This window comes from Camellia sinensis, chromosome 8, assembly GCF_055761805.1.
Source record: "Camellia sinensis isolate YWXY chromosome 8, ASM5576180v1, whole genome shotgun sequence".
Taxonomy (NCBI): Eukaryota; Viridiplantae; Streptophyta; class Magnoliopsida; order Ericales; family Theaceae; genus Camellia; species Camellia sinensis.
Window position 1 is genome coordinate 186,551,367 of NC_138968.1, and position 15,595 is coordinate 186,566,961.

The window sequence follows — 15,595 nt, forward strand, 5'->3', positions numbered from 1 at the left end:
TTGAATTGTAATATGGATGTTTGATCAACTTCAAAAATGGAAGGCCATTCCAAAAAAAAACTTCGAAGGTGGAAGGGGCATCAATTTAAGCCATTAAATCTGCAAATGACTCTCTTTGAGACAATTCAAGAACACCAAGAAAAGGAAAAAAAAAGATAAAAAAGAAAAGGAATAGCCAATCTTTGACCAAAATTACATGCTTCAAATATTGAATGTTCACTAAATCAAACATACAACAGAAAAAAATGTATCCAATCCTTGACATATACACAAATTTCACATGCACAAACAAAATACATACAAAACACTGATGATCATGGAAGAGAGAGAGAGAGAGAGAGAGAGAGAGGGTACCTCTTTATTCAAAATTATGACGCTTATCTTCTCACAGCGATTGAAAACCCTAAAGAACAAAATCCACAAAAATATCAAAACACCAACCCCCAAAAAAGAAACGAGAAAGAAAACAAAAGAAGAAACAACAATTGAAAAAATAAATAAATAAATAAAAATTATAATCTTGAGTCACGTATCGATTTTTTCTTTTAACTGGAATCACAGATCGATCAATTTCAATTTCATAGTTCTTGGTTACAATTTCAATTTCAATAACCAAATCGAGAGAGACGAAGGAAGAGCTTGTGAGAGACAGAGAAATCGATACCTCGCTGGTGCAGATGGTGGTGGCGGTGGAGCTTCGAAATCGAAATCGAAATCAGAGATTCAGATGAAATCGAAATCAGAGAAATCGAGCTGGTGCAGACGGTGCTGGCGGTGGAGATTCAAAATCGAAATAGCTCTGAATCTCAAAGATGAATCTGTGAGAATGATAAGGGCTTAGAGAGGGTTGAGAGAGGCGAGATTTGAAGCCGTGAGGATTCCAAATAAGATGAACTTCGAAATCAAAATCGAAATAGCCAAGATGAATCACCGAGATTGTATCATTCTGAGATGAATTGATCCATTGAGATGAATCGTTCCATTGAGAGGGTTGAGAGAGAGAGCGAACGAGAGAGTGAGTGAGTAAAAGATTAGGGCTACAAAATGAGTGAGTGAGAGATTAGGGCTCCAGAGGCTCGCCCATTTAAGGGAGAAAGAGAGACGACATTTGAAGGCGCTTTAAGACGCCTTCTGTTATTGAAACGGTACCGTTTTAATATTTTAAAAAAGTGACGTTTAAAAAACGCCGTCGAATATTATAAAATACGGCGTTTAATAAAACGCCATTAAATGAACGTCGTCAAAACTCATATTTCCTGTAGTGGAAACAAGATAATATTGACCACTCGGTCTTTGGATGTGTGCCGACAAATGAAGACGGATCTAGATGTTAAAGTGGATGTTCTAAACGAGGAAGAATCTTGGCAACTGTTTACTCAAAATGTCGGGATGGTAGCCAGTCTACCGTGTATCCAACCGATTGCAAGGGAAGTTAGCAGAGAATGTAGTGGATTGCCCCTAGCCATCATCGCTGTTGGGGCTTCCATGAGGGGGAAGACAACTAAGGCTGCTTTGTGGAAGGATGCTTTGTATGCTTTGCAAAGGTCGGTACCTCGCATCAAAGGAATTGAGAATAAGGTGTACAGACCCCTCAAGTGGAGTTATGATTCCTTATTTTTCCAATGTATGGATATCAAATCTTGTTTCTTGTATTGCTCGTTATATCCAGAGGATTGTTCAATTGAAGTAAATGAACTTGTGCAATGCTGGATTGCGGAAGGTTTGGTAGGTGAAGTACAAAACTACGAGGATTCACTGAATAGAGGAATTGCTTTGGTTGAAAATCTCAAGGATTCTTGCCTATTGGAAAAAGGTGCTAATATGGATACAGTGAAGATGCATGACGTAGTTCATGATGTTGCCCTATGGATTGCATCCTCCTCAAAGGATGGATGTAATAATCGGTCTCTAGTTCAGTCTGAAACTGGTTTGAATCAAATTTCAGAGGGTACATTGTCAGAATCCTTCAAGCGAGTTTCTTTCATGCGCAACAACATAAGAGCACTGCCTGACTCCACAATACAATTTCCAATGGTATCAAGTTTACTTCTGCAACATAATTTTCCTCTCCAGACAGTTCCAGAAGGATTCCTCCTTGGCTTTCAAGCACTTAATGTCTTGAATCTTAGTGAAACTCGCATCCGTACACTACCTCTTTCCCTTCTCCAGCTGAGTAAACTTCGGGCTCTTATACTACGAAGATGTTGGTACTCAAGAAATTACCCCCGGTTGGAAATCTTCGTTTGTTGGAAGTGCTTGATTGCTCTTTCACTGATCTCGAGTTATTACCAGAAGGAATTGAAAATTTAACCAATCTCAGGTTGTTAGATCTATCAGTAACTCGCTTGACATTTATTCCTAATGGAATTATATCCCAGTTATCAAATTTAGAAATTATAGACATGACAAATAGTTTCTACACTTGGGATACAATGGGAGATGTAGGAAGTGGACGGACGCCATTTGATGAGCTACGATGCCTTGAATGATCTCTATTCATTAACTTGAATTGCTATAACCTTGCATTCAACGATGTTTCTTGGATAGAAAGATTAAAAAGATTCCATAGTCTCATTGGTCCAACTAATGCAAAAGCAGCAGAAGCGAAGTGGTCTGGTCGGGCTACTCAATATGAGAAACGGATGAAGTGGTTGGTGAAAGATTCAAATTTGGAAAAGATGCCTAAGAACTTGCCTGAAAAGTATCATTTTAGTGGGGTTTGAAATCACTAACTATTGCAGATTGTGACCTAAAATTTCAACCAGCAAGAGTAATTGGTCCTGAAATTGACCTATTACCGAATCTTGAGGAACTTACTCTTAGTCGTGAGATTTTAGAGTCCGTTTCAGAACTAGTTCACCATCTCCATCTGAGGTTTTCTAGACTCAGAATAATAAAAGTGTTCAATTGCAACCGCTTAAAATATCTTTTCTCTTCTACTTGTTTTGTTCTGACTTTAGAAAATCTAGAATTCGTTGCAGTTGGCTCTTGTGAGGCATTTGTGGAGCTCTTTGAGAATGCTAGTTCAAGCCAGTCATCTGAGAAGTTGTTAGAGGAGCTTGTTGAGCATGCTACTTCCAGCCAGACATTGGTTCCAAATTGCTTTGCTCCAAACCTACGGATAATGAAATTGGAAAACCTTCCTAAATTAACAACCCTGTGCGGGAAACACCAGTCATGGCATCATCTAGAGAAACTTGAAGTGATCAATTGCAATCTAATCAAGAAGTTGCCATTCAATATCCAAAATGCGAATACCATAAAAGAAATAACAGGTAAATTGCAATGGTGGAACCATTTGGAGTGGGATGACGAAGATACTGAATCAAGTCTACAGCAGTATTTCATTCCCTGTTAGCGCTGAAGATGGTGCAGGCTTTCAAGATTTGTTGTGCTGCTTGGTAGTAACTAGCAAGCCAAGAATAAATAGAATGGAGCTGGGCATTTGTCTACTCAAAAGACCACACTTTTGAAGCTCAGTGCAGGTTTAACTTTCTCTAGTTTACTTTTCTGCAAGTTCTTGTAACACATTGAATTTTAGGTAAATACTTTGAGTGAATATTGTAGTTGCCCTTGTGTAGAATTTCCCCAGGTCGGACAATTGTATTTGTCTATGACTTGGGGCTCTTGTGTTTGTGTGATTGTTCAGTTGTTTGATTACTTATCTCTTACTCTTATTTTTATTTTATGTTATTTTATATATGATAGTTTTGGTTGCTTTTGTGATTGGGCATTGTGACCATGTGCTTGTGATGCTTTCATTTCTTTGGCTCCGTTTGGGAAGAAAAAAGTCAGGTTTTTTTGGCTAAAATAGCCACAAAAAACAAAATAGGCTATTTTAGCCACAAAAAACAAAACATCAAATCCAACCCATAATCATTACAATCCTCTCTCACAAAAAAAGTCAAAAAAGTCAAAAAGTCCTTCCCAAACCAGGCTAAAATAGCCCAGGCTAAAATAGTCAAAAAACCAAAAAGCCAACTCACTTCCCAAACGGAGGCAAACTTGCTTTGTTTGGAAAATGGAACATGAAGTTCCTCTGGATTTTTGAGATCCTAAATCCTAATACGCCCGTTAAAACTGTATTCTATTTCACCACTGGCAACACTAGGCACAGAACCTCCTTAAGCAACAGGTTGAAGGATTCATTGCAAAGCCTATGAAGGATATGAGAAAAGATAAAAGTGTTGGAATTGGAAGTTACAGGAATAATTGAATAGACCAAACTCAGTCCCTAGGCAATTCAAAACTCTGGTTGTGCATGACATGATCTTTTGATTTGTGATTGTTTGTTTCCTTTTGTGGTCCTTCACTTCTTTAAATGTCACCAGCGCTTAATTCGAGAAATTTTACAGCTGCTCAAAAGAATTTCATTTTACTTCCCTAAGAAAAACAAAAACATTTTGGAAAAACTAACATAGTTAAAATAAAAAATTAGGGTAGTTTTCACTAAAAATAGGAGTAAAAATTTCAACAATGCTAGGTATCATGAAAAACATTTCATGAAAATAATCATAAAAATTTTGTGACCCTTGGATTACACTTAGAATAAAGCACCACACACTAATCAAGGTAATCAAAGGATCATAAATCTTTCATGATCATTTTCATGATCTCTAACTTTTCTCTAAAAATTCCCCAGACAATAAGGACCACTCTTAAATGAATCTACCAATTAATCATCCGTCATGGTCCAAACTCTAATTTACAACTATTTTAACTGGTTAAAAGCAATGCTATAACGTGCCATACACAAACATCAAAACCACATACCTTAATCTAAATATTCATTCTTGAAATAGTAAAAAGAATGACAAAAGGATATAATAAAAAAAAAAGGTCAAATCCACTTCAGATATACTACAGTAACCTGACCTAAAACTCTTTCCAATAATTTTTCTTTCCTATTTTCTAATTCATTGCTTGTCCAAAACTCTGAGTTGAAAGCATTAATAAATCATCTCCTTTCTCTTTTTACATTTTTTTTTTTTTCTGTTGGAAATTGTCTCCTTTTAATACTATATATAAGTTCCCACAAAAGAAAAATAAATACAAAAACATACAACCATTAAATTTGTGCTTAAATCCACATGGACCACGCAACTTGACAAAGAATGCACCCAAATATGAAACTATTGAAATTTTTAACACCTCCCAATTAAAGTGCACAAAGATAGTAGTAACAAATAAAATTCAAATTAATAGAATAACGGCAATAAAGAGTTGGAAGGTGACGCTATTATTTACATATTACAGCTGATTATTGGAACATTATATATATTGTGTCTGTTATTTACTGAGTCAACAGAAGAAGATCATACCCGAACAACATACTATCCACAATTCTGCATTGTGGTCAAGCATACTTCACCTCACTCACTCACTCCTCTACACTTGCACCCACAATTTTAACACTGTTAAAGCAACCTTCTGGGATAACAAAAGAGTAGTAGCTGCGCACCTGTGAAATATTAAAATACAATTAACTCATAACAATCGAAAAAGACCAGAAACCAAATAACTTAGATCCTACAAACAGTATAAGCCATGAAATGTAGAAGTTTACCTCTAATCAAACTCATCGTCTTCATCTTTGAATTGATTCCCCATTTTTCGGCCGCCTATGTTGTTATTTACAAACTTAGTTTGGGCCTCCATCATTGAGCTCTCTCTATTATTTACAATCCCAAACTGAGTGTTTGATTTTGGGCTGTCATTATTTACAAAGCCCTTGGTTGTTTCTGTGGGCATATGCGAACCTCCCCACCTAGTTTCTTCAATGGCTCTGTGAAATTCAGTGACTGTAACACCACCATCAGTATATGAGTCGAGAGAGCCGGAGCTGCTCCTGCACGAAAGCCTGCCATTTTCAGACATCCCAGATGTCTGACGCAGCAGACGCCCATTATTAGTATTGCTAGTTGAAGCAGGAGTCCTAGAAAGAAAGAAGGAAAAGGAATATGTTATTTCAGAAACACGTAGAATGGCATACTAAACAACAAAAGTGCAAAAAACAGTAACAACAAAGCGAAAACACAGGTAAAATAAACAAAATGAAATTACTGAATAAAAAGGAATAAAAGAAACTCAGCACACCTCGCCTGCTGGAATTTGGGAGTTTGAAGATAGTCAAAAACTGGAACTAAATCTTTTGACCTTGCTTCAATCATGCGAGTAGGAATCCTCTCAATCTCAATTTCCCCTCCAGATGCATCATCCACATCTATTTTGATGTCATCCATTATCATAGACTGGAAGTATATCTGCTAAAAATACAAGAACTAATTCACACTTGTCACACCAATAAACATGCATATTTTGCAAAACAAATACAAATTGAAGTCTTCTCTGCACATCATGAAGAATACCTCAGGTTTTGCCCACAATGCGACCCGCGGTTGATGCATCTGCAATTCAGCTTCAGAAATAAATAGATGATGTCTGTCCTCAGGACTGATATTTACTTTCCCAACTGAACCCCTAGCCTCAAGGTAGCCACTATTTTCCCTTTTTATTACTTCAGGAAATATTTTACTACTGTCTGAATATCCATTTTCACCATAGATGTCAGTATTATCTTCTCTGTCTCTTCGACTCTGTTTCTGACAAATATTCCACTTTTGGATTGCTTCAACTAATAATCTTGCGTCACTTTCAGGAGCCGAGTCATAAGACGAAACTAATCCAGACACAACTGCGGCAGAATCAAGCCCAGAAGATGCCCGCAACGCATATTGTATCATACAGCCAGAAGGAGAGAAAACCAGGAGATGGTACTTTGCCTTCAAGGAGCTTGCACCTGCACGCAAATCATTGCCCTTGCAATTGTGAAAAGCAGAAGCGATAGCCCCAGAAAGTGAATTCATCCTCCCTGTTGCAGCGGCCGCAGCACCAGTTACGGTGCTTCTCCAACCATTGTTTCCACTCCTTATTCTGCTAACAACAGAAAGGGTAACAGGAGGACCAGATGCACAAAGGTTCTGTTGATTAAACATCTGTGAACTTGAATTTGGTGGCCAATGTACAGCAGGCTTAGTCATAACACCTGATCCACAATTTTTATCCGTAAAACAAGCATCAAAAGACTGAAAATTAACTAAACCCCCTGAAGGAGATACAGCAAACAGATGGCTTGTCCCTCTTGAGGAACTTATCATAATCCAGTGGCTGTCATAACTGAAACAGATGTCCTGTATAACCTAGAAAATAATAATAATAATAATAATAATAAAGATTAGAAAATTTATATTTGCTAGAAATTCCACATTAAAGCCAAAAGATGAAACAAATATAATGCCTTACTGCATTTGTAAAACCACGTTGTAGCCTATAAAGATGTACATAAGATGCACCAAAATCTGATCCAGATGAATTTCCCGATAGTCCAGGCATTATTCGGAATACATTTATGTTATGGCCCTGAACTGAAGCCGTCACCAAAAGCATCCCACTAGGATCAAAACATAACGATGAAATGGGACTTTTATGTGCCCTAAATTGGGTGATAACAGCTTTACTGACAATATCTCTGACAATGACCTGAAAAATGAAGGTTATAGTAAGAACAAAAAGACTTTAAAATGTAAATTCCCACAATGATACATGTATTGAGACAAATGGATCAAGTTAGAATCAGTTCCCTTCACAGGTAACTTCATCACAAGAAAGCCAAAACAGCACAACTCAGAGAAAATCAGGTGCTGATCAATAATTGAGATAAATATTCATCCTAAGACGCCAATTCAAATAAGGGCAGAAACAAATAAATGTAACACTCAAAATTTCTATAAAGCAGAACTGTGTTTTGACTGAAGCAAGGCTAGAAAAGCCGCATTCATGATAAGACATTATCGTGTGTGTGTGTGTGTGTGTGTGTGAGAGAGAGAGAGAGAGAGAGAGAGAGAGAGCAGCTAAAAATGGTTACAACCACAACACAAGTGGAAACAAACTTGAGAAAAAGAATATATACCATTCCAACATTTTCTGCATCTGGAAAATGGCCATTGACAGTCCCATTGATTTTAAGGCCAGGACTCCCTGATTGGGCAGAATTGTTGCTATCAGGTAAGAGCTCAGAATAGTATCTTGACAGCTTCTTATATCCCATGTCCCCTAGGGTCACAATCCCAGCAGCAAGTTGCTTGCTTGACTCTTTTGCATAGTGTGCAACGAGGCTCCCATTTGAAGAAGAACCAGAAAAACTTGCAGACGGGGTAAGATGTTGTGGACAGACACGCCCAGCATTTGAAACTGCAACTGGACTTCCACTGTAAGCCAACCATCTGGGTCCCACTGCAAGAGGTCCATAGCCTATACCTCCATATCCAGAACACCCAGTAACTATTGGATTTGTAAGGAGAGTATACTCCCTCTCTAACGTAGCAGCATCAAAACAGTGTATCTGTAGCACACAAAACTCCACTTTCATGCTCTGATATGAGAGAAGATATGAATGCTTGAAAAGTATATGATTGAATGTACCTGAGCTGCTTGTAAGACGGCAACAACTCGGGCGCTGCACCTCACTGAATAAACAACTGATCTGAACTTAAGCTCATGTACATAAGATTGAGATCTCAAGGAATAAAACGAAACAACAGTTGGCATAAGACCACCATTCAGTGGATCATGGCAATTTGAGGTGCTCCCATTATATGGAGTTGCTATTGTATCCCGAACTCCAGAAAGGACATCTGTGCGAACAGCCAGTAGTGGGCGACTATCTACAAATTTGTCGCCAATTATCTTTGATGCTATTGGTTTAGGTAACATTTGCATAAATGAAACTGGACCATCATGTCTGGAAACAAGGTCACGCACGTTATCTGCTTCTTCAACATCCCAAACTTGAAAACCAGACCGATAGCCCAGCAAGAGAACTTGCCTGGTGATGCCCCCCTTGCATTCTAACTTGTCAAACCCAGCCCAGAGCACCTTTTATTTGTAAAAATGAAGAACCAAATAAGTCATCTCCCCTCCTAGATCTCAAATACATGAATTTATAGTGAAAATGAACCTCAGAAGAATTAATTCTCAAAGAGAGAAAGACTGCTTGCACTTTAACTATAATAAACCACTCATAAATATTGTTGCCCATGCATGTGGACATGCACAGAGATGATGTATACTCAATGTAGACGTGAAAGTACAAGGTGAAGAACCCTTGGGATAGATCATCTATTCCAAATGTAAAGCATACCCATACCTATAACTTCTCTGTGCATCGCCATTAACAGTCCATTCAACACCACAGTGGAATACGAAATCGCAAAATGTCTTTATTGCTTAATTATTCATTTTTGGTGTAAGAATTTATTTGTGAATCCTCTTTTGCTTTCATATATAGATTTTAAAGGGTAAATTTAAAAGAAAGTTGTATACAAGCCTTATGGTCATATGCTTTGTATGAGAACTAATGAGTTGAGAACTATGCAAAGAAAGTCACTTGAAAGGTTGAGACCTTGTGGCCAAAAGAAAAAAACAATAAACTTAACAAAACAATACAGTGTCAACAGAACAAACTAAAATCACCCACTTCATGTGACATCCAAAAACATAATAATAAATAAAAGATTAAAAAACCAACGGTAGAAGAGTCAAAGGTGTCCAATTACAAGAACCAAACAGCTCACTAGCAACAAATGACACACCTCTAAAATTGTCTGATTATTGAAACATATACGTGGCAAAGTCCACTAACAAATATGATGAATCTCCAGTGAGTCAACCAGCAGAAAACTTGTCGGATTATCAGAACAAACACATAGTATCTCCACGTGCAAAAGTTCTGCATTTATCTCGATAGCACAATCAAAGTGCTTGTGTATTGAAATTTTGTCCAATTATCAAATCAAGCAGGTGGTAAAACCACGTGCAAACCTAATAAATATATCTCGACAACTCAACTAAACCGCAGGTATCTTCATATTTGTCCTCTTATCAAGAAAAACAAGGTAAGTCCACTTCAAAATCTAATAAAGTCTCAACAAGTCAACTCAAATGCATGCATCTCGAAGTCCAGTGGACTGTTTATATAAACACATGAAAAGTGCACTTAGAAATATCATAAATTAGATCCTCAAATAACTCGAACAAACAGAATAATACAACAAAATTGACCAATATTTAACAAAGCACGTGTAAGTGCTCTTGCAATTGTAAGAAGAAAATCATCAATTGGTCAATCATCCTGCAAAAACCCTGAAGTATTAAGACTTAACCTTCTTGACAAACAATTGGACTGAATGAAGGTTGCCCAACAAAAACAAACAAAACTTGCATGCACAGCAATTTCATCCAGAAACGATCATTTTGCATAATTTCGATCTTCACTTTTCTTAATCTATTGTACTAGGTTATATAACAATAATCAAATGCCATAGATTATTTCTTGGCTCTCTAGTTTTCAGTTATGGAACTCCTATGCAATGTCTTACCATTCTTAACAACTTCCATGTATTGTATTACATATCCACCATGTAATAATCCAGGTTCATATCCTCATAATCTAGGTTGCTAACCTATAATATTCTTACTCTATTTTTCTAGCGGTACCAGATCAATAACAGAATTTTACCATAATTTAATAGGTATATAATCTTTACAACTAATTAAGATGATTAAAGAATTGAAAGCAGAAACTAATGGCCACATACTTATTCAAGATTCAACCCATGAAACAATAATTGCATAGGATCATCATTTCAGGAGAAAATTACACTAGTTTCATTTCAATCATTATCTAAAAATAAAGTTGCCATATACATCACTGTATTGATAATAGATATGAAATCAATTTAAACTCGGACCTGATCGTGGCTGGCATCATTATTATCCCTGTCCACAATGGCCGAAGCAGCCGATGCTGCCGACTTCACAGTGGAAGCAACAGTGGAAGCACCGGACGAGACGATCCTCAAGTAACTGGAGAGAGCACGAAACGAAGTCGGGATAAGCCCGTTGGTCCGTCCAGGCCGCGGCACAAGTCCCTGCGGTTTCTTGCCATCATTCCTCATCCGCAACGACAGCAGAACCCAAACAACAACACAGAGAACCCAGAAATCAAAACCCTCTGATTCTCCAAACTCTCTCTAACACCGATCATAACCATAAACTGTGTCCCTTTATATGCCCTCCCCACAAAGAAGAACAAGAAAAAGCCCTAGAAAATTCACAAGCCTCAGTTCACAGGTGTCTCCATCTCCACCCAACACCTAGAAAAAAAAATCAAAAAACTTCGCAAACCCCCAAAACGCACGAACTGAAACTCCGAATCAGAACAAAAACGCTTCAATTCCCCGTCGTGTTCTATCTCCAAATTTTATTTTTTTTTAAAAAAAATTTGTTCCCTTACAATAACAAACAAGTGAATACACGTCCAGAAACAACAAATTTCAAACCTTCTTTTCCGTGTACTATCTACCAAATCAAACAAAACCAAACCAAAATCAAACCTAAAATACAAAAAAATATTTTTTCACAAGAAAAGAATTTTTTTTTAATTTAAAAAATAATTTAAAGATTTACAATTGAAATGGTGTTAGGGTTTCGGTCGGAAAACCGATGTAATGTTCGCCGGCGAACCGGGGTATATATATATATATTGGGGGAGGTGTAGATATAGAGAGAGAAAGGGATCGATTGAGAGAAGGGATAATGAAGAGGGGGGGAGATAAAGGAAAGGAGTCTCCGTTTACGTTTGTGTTTCTTTCTTTTTTGTTTCTCTGTTCGCTGTTTGGTTTGCGGTTGTGTTGTCTGTTTTGGGAATACGTTAGTCCAAGTTGCACAGAGAAAACCTTCCGTCACGTCTTGTGTCGTCAAATTGTTTTCACCTCTCTCCCTCTCTGTATTTCTCTGTATCTCCGTCATCACGGTTAAGACGGTAAATAAATAATGAAACGCGGTTTTCGTCGGAGCCAGCGAGTGTTGATCTGTGTTGATGATGATTTGAATAGAGTTACTAGGTGGTGCCTTCCATTTACGCAATGATTTTATTTTATTTTTTAAAAGTATATATTTCCAAATTTTTATTATTTTTTTCAATTTAATTTGATTTTATGTTTGAATAAAAAATTAACTTTGATATTACTTCAATTTTTTTATTAAATTTTTTACAAAATCTTTTTCAAATTTAATAAAATATTTGATAAATTTTCAAATTGATCAAAATAAATAATCATTTGTTGATTTAATAAATAGTTGATAAAAATATTGGAAATAATTTTTTTTATCACTGTTTAATCAAATTTAAATTTAATGGAAGAAAATATTAAAGATTGAAAATTCTATTACACATCTTTTTCATCCGTTTGGTTTAGTTTTCTAGAACAGTAAAGTTCAAAAAAATACAAATTAATTTGGTGTTAAAAAAAATCATCATTTTCACATGTTTTTTTTTTTGTAAAAATAATTTTTTATTCTAAAAAAACAAAAAATTAAGGGAGCAGTTTGCTTTCTGTCCCTAATTGGACTTGACAGTATTTTTTAGCTCGTCGGGGCCCACCATGGGTCTTTTTTTTTTATAATCCGAACCATTTAATATGTAAAACTTGTCGAGTACTATATGCCTATAAAAAATCAGGTTTATCGGATATCGATAGTTATCTCATCTTTTCAGTTTTTTTGTCAACCGTTAATTATTCACCGTTCATTTTTTTATACAAACTGATTTGATCACATAATTATCGATATCTGATCAACCTAATTTTTTGCAATCATATAGTATTCGACGAGTTATACACATTGAACAGTTCGAATTATCAAAACAAAACCCATGATGGACTCTTACAGATCAAATAACACCGTCTAATCCGATTAAAAACTGAATGCAAGCTGCTCCCAAAAATTAACTATGAAAATGAAACCATCCTCTCTTCACCACAGCCAATTGTACTTGTATCGGTGGCACCACTCCACTCCCTTCTTAGGGATTGTTTGGGGTGTTCTAAATAAGTGCACTTTTTGACTTTTTATAAAATATAGGTTGGGTATGGATTGGGTTTGAAATGATATGATAGAGAGATGATGTGACTTAAATAAGATGATGTAACTTAAATAGGATAGTGACTTTTTGACTTTTTAAATTTTTTTAAAAGGAAAATGCTAGAGGTCCCAAATTTTCTACCAAATAAATGACCAAATGTCTCACATGGGTGTGGGGTCCACAAAATTACGGACCCCACACTCATGTGAGACATTTGGTCATTTATTTGGTAGAAAATTTGGTGTCCCTAGCATTACCCTTTTTAAAAATACCAAACTTAGCTTTAGTGTCATTCCCTTCACCACTACTTCCCCTCCCCTTGGGTAAGAGCCATTGCAATCCCTCCTCTATTCTTCACCTTCTACATCACTCAGACCTTCTGTTCTTTACTATGAACCACCTCATCACTTTAATTTTTTTTCTTCCCCGTCTAAAAATCTATATCTAAAAGTCATCCACTCCATACCACCATGTAGGTTTCTTCTTTTCTTCTTCTTACCTTTGAAAATCCTAAATCTAAAATAGGATCTGCTCTTATGTAAGACTACAAAGATGGTCATATAGGCCCTGAATTTTATCAAAATTTATGAGTCCCTAATCAGGTGTTAAGGATCATGTCATATCATTTTAAATTTATATCATTATTACTTTACAATAACTTTACCTATTTTATTTTTTTATGTTACAGCATCATGTCATGTTATTTTTCGACTGTGTTTTGTTCATTTTGTGTTAACTTGTTATGTTAAAAAATTTCACTCTTAGTTATAAAAAAAAAATACCAAGAGTAATGTTAGCCTACATTTTTTCTCTCGAAACTATTCTCTATTGAATTAATTTATTCATAAAATGTTTAATTTCAACTTAATCCTAATTTTCCAAATTATATTTTATAAGATTAATCTCTATTTGGTTTTTAAAATCTATTTTTTAAATTAAAAGATAAATAAATACTAATTTAGTGAACAAAGTAATAAATGAAAATCATTTATCATTTTTATATGATAAAAATTATTATTAATTTATTTTTATATGACAAAGTACTAGGGGTGAGCAGCGGATATACCGATCTGCCAAAACCGACCGAACCGAACCGATCCGCCGCATTTTGGATGGATGCGTGATGACGAGCGGACGGTTGCGGATTGATTTTCTCCAATCCGCCAATTTGGCGGACGGATGGCGGATTTGAGATTTATTTGGCCGCAACCGAACCGCCAAACCGCCAAACCACGAGCACCCCTAGTAATTTATAAGATTTTGTGTTTTCAATTTGTTTAAATATTATGTTTGTGTTTTCAATTGAAAAAGAATTTAAATATTCTGTTGAAAAAAAGTTTTCAACTTGAATATATTTTTTGAATTGAAAAAAATAAACGTATTATTTATCTATATTTTTTGGTTTTTAAATCTAAATCTAAAAATAATAAATAGAAAATATGATATATGCTTGTTGGTTTTTGTTTTCAAAAACATATGTAGATGTAACAATACAGAGACATACAATCTCTACTACTGTTCTGTTCATGGTTTTGGTAGTTTGAATTGTTATTATATTTTAAGAACCACAGATTGTAATACTTTATGTAGATGAATCATGCTGTGATTATAATATGTGGATGATGCATTCAGTGATCGTGATATTCTAAAGTTTTAAACTTTTTTCTTTAGATAAGGCATACAGTGATTGTAATACTTTTTTAAGTCATTGACTGTAATATTTTCTTTCTTTTTTTTTGTTTTTTTTTTTTTTTTGAGAAAGTGCACAAGTTGAATTATGTTGAAAATTTATAAAATTTTAAACCGCCAAACCGATTCGCATCCATCCGCCAAACTGCCAATCCGCCCAATCCACATCCGCCGGATTGGCGGACGGATGCGGATTGATTTTCTCCAATCCGCCAATCTGGCGGACGGATAGCGGATTGGAGGTTTCGTGGCCGTAACCGACCCGCGCCCACCCCTACAAAGTACTAATTAATTTATTTTTGTCAAATTATTATTATCATTTTAAAATTAATTATGAAATTTACAACCAAACAAAAATTTATGACATTAGTTATGTAGAGAACGAACAGTTTGAAAGAAGTTATTTCTTGGTATTGAGACACTGACATGTTATATCTTAATAGTATTGAAATTAGTAAAAAGAATAAAGTTTACAAATTTATATTTGATGATTAAAAAATTTGAAAGAATATAATAAATTGTGATTGATGTATAGTATGATCACGTGTATCCTACCATTAACCAATAATTTTTCACAATTCGGTGGTATTTCTTGACTTCTGGGAATGGGTGTGGGACTAGGGCACTGTGGTGTTCCATGTTGCATTGGAAAACCGTCCATGGGCTCTATGGGAATCCGATGAGAACGTTCGATTTTTGCTTCGGACCCAAGCATATTTCCGTTCTTAAACCCCGTGATTTCAATGTCTCGCGATATTTTCTGAATTTTGTTCCTTTAGTTAGTATTTTTATTTTTATTTTTTATAGGTCTAGTAGTTCAAAAGTTAAATTTTATATTAAACAAATTCACTATCTGTTTTAAATAACAAAAAAAATTACTAAGGTAGCATTTAATAAGGTTTATATTTTTTATTTATATTTATA

The 15,595-nt window shown here is 35.6% G+C and overlaps 1 protein-coding gene and 1 pseudogene across 3 annotated transcripts in view; one reads left to right on the plus strand and one right to left on the minus strand.

The window, feature by feature from the left end:
• The window catches only part of LOC114294262 (disease resistance protein At4g27190-like), a 41,475-nt pseudogene extending 37,980 nt beyond the window's left edge, over positions 1 to 3,495 (plus strand). The window contains exons 8-10 of the transcript XR_014339236.1: positions 562 to 756; positions 1,263 to 2,486; positions 2,714 to 3,495. The product of XR_014339236.1 is annotated as a disease resistance protein At4g27190-like (transcript). The remainder of the gene's footprint in view (positions 1 to 561; positions 757 to 1,262; positions 2,487 to 2,713) is intronic.
• A 1,679-nt stretch (positions 3,496 to 5,174) lies between these two features.
• Positions 5,175 to 11,943, minus strand: LOC114294269 (autophagy-related protein 18f). Of its 2 annotated transcripts, none has more exons than XM_028238388.2 (8): positions 10,809 to 11,943; positions 8,482 to 8,934; positions 7,970 to 8,401; positions 7,303 to 7,539; positions 6,369 to 7,199; positions 6,097 to 6,263; positions 5,567 to 5,935; positions 5,175 to 5,461 (listed from the first exon to the last, which is right to left on the minus strand). In XM_028238388.2, the coding sequence occupies exons 1-7, from the start codon at positions 11,013 to 11,015 to the stop codon at positions 5,569 to 5,571; spliced, it is 2,694 nt and encodes an 897-aa protein (XP_028094189.2). In that variant the 5' UTR covers positions 11,016 to 11,943; the 3' UTR covers positions 5,175 to 5,461; positions 5,567 to 5,568. The 2 variants fall into 2 exon arrangements, with proteins under 2 accessions (XP_028094189.2, XP_028094188.2); XM_028238387.2 differs by having other exon boundaries at positions 6,097 to 6,266.
• Between the last annotated feature and the right edge of the window lie 3,652 nt (positions 11,944 to 15,595).

Coding starts and splice junctions, on each gene's coding strand:
- LOC114294269 (XM_028238387.2), bottom strand. CDS start 11,015: ATGAGGAATGATGGCAAGAAACCGCAGGGACTTGTGCCGCGGCCTGGA. Junction 8,935..10,808: donor ATGATGCCAGCCACGATCAG/GTCCGAGTTTAA, acceptor TACAAATAAAAG/GTGCTCTGGGCTGGGTTTGA. Junction 6,267..6,368: donor CATTGTGGGCAAAACCTGAG/GTATTCTTCATG, acceptor TTGTATTTTTAG/CAGATATACTTCCAGTCTAT.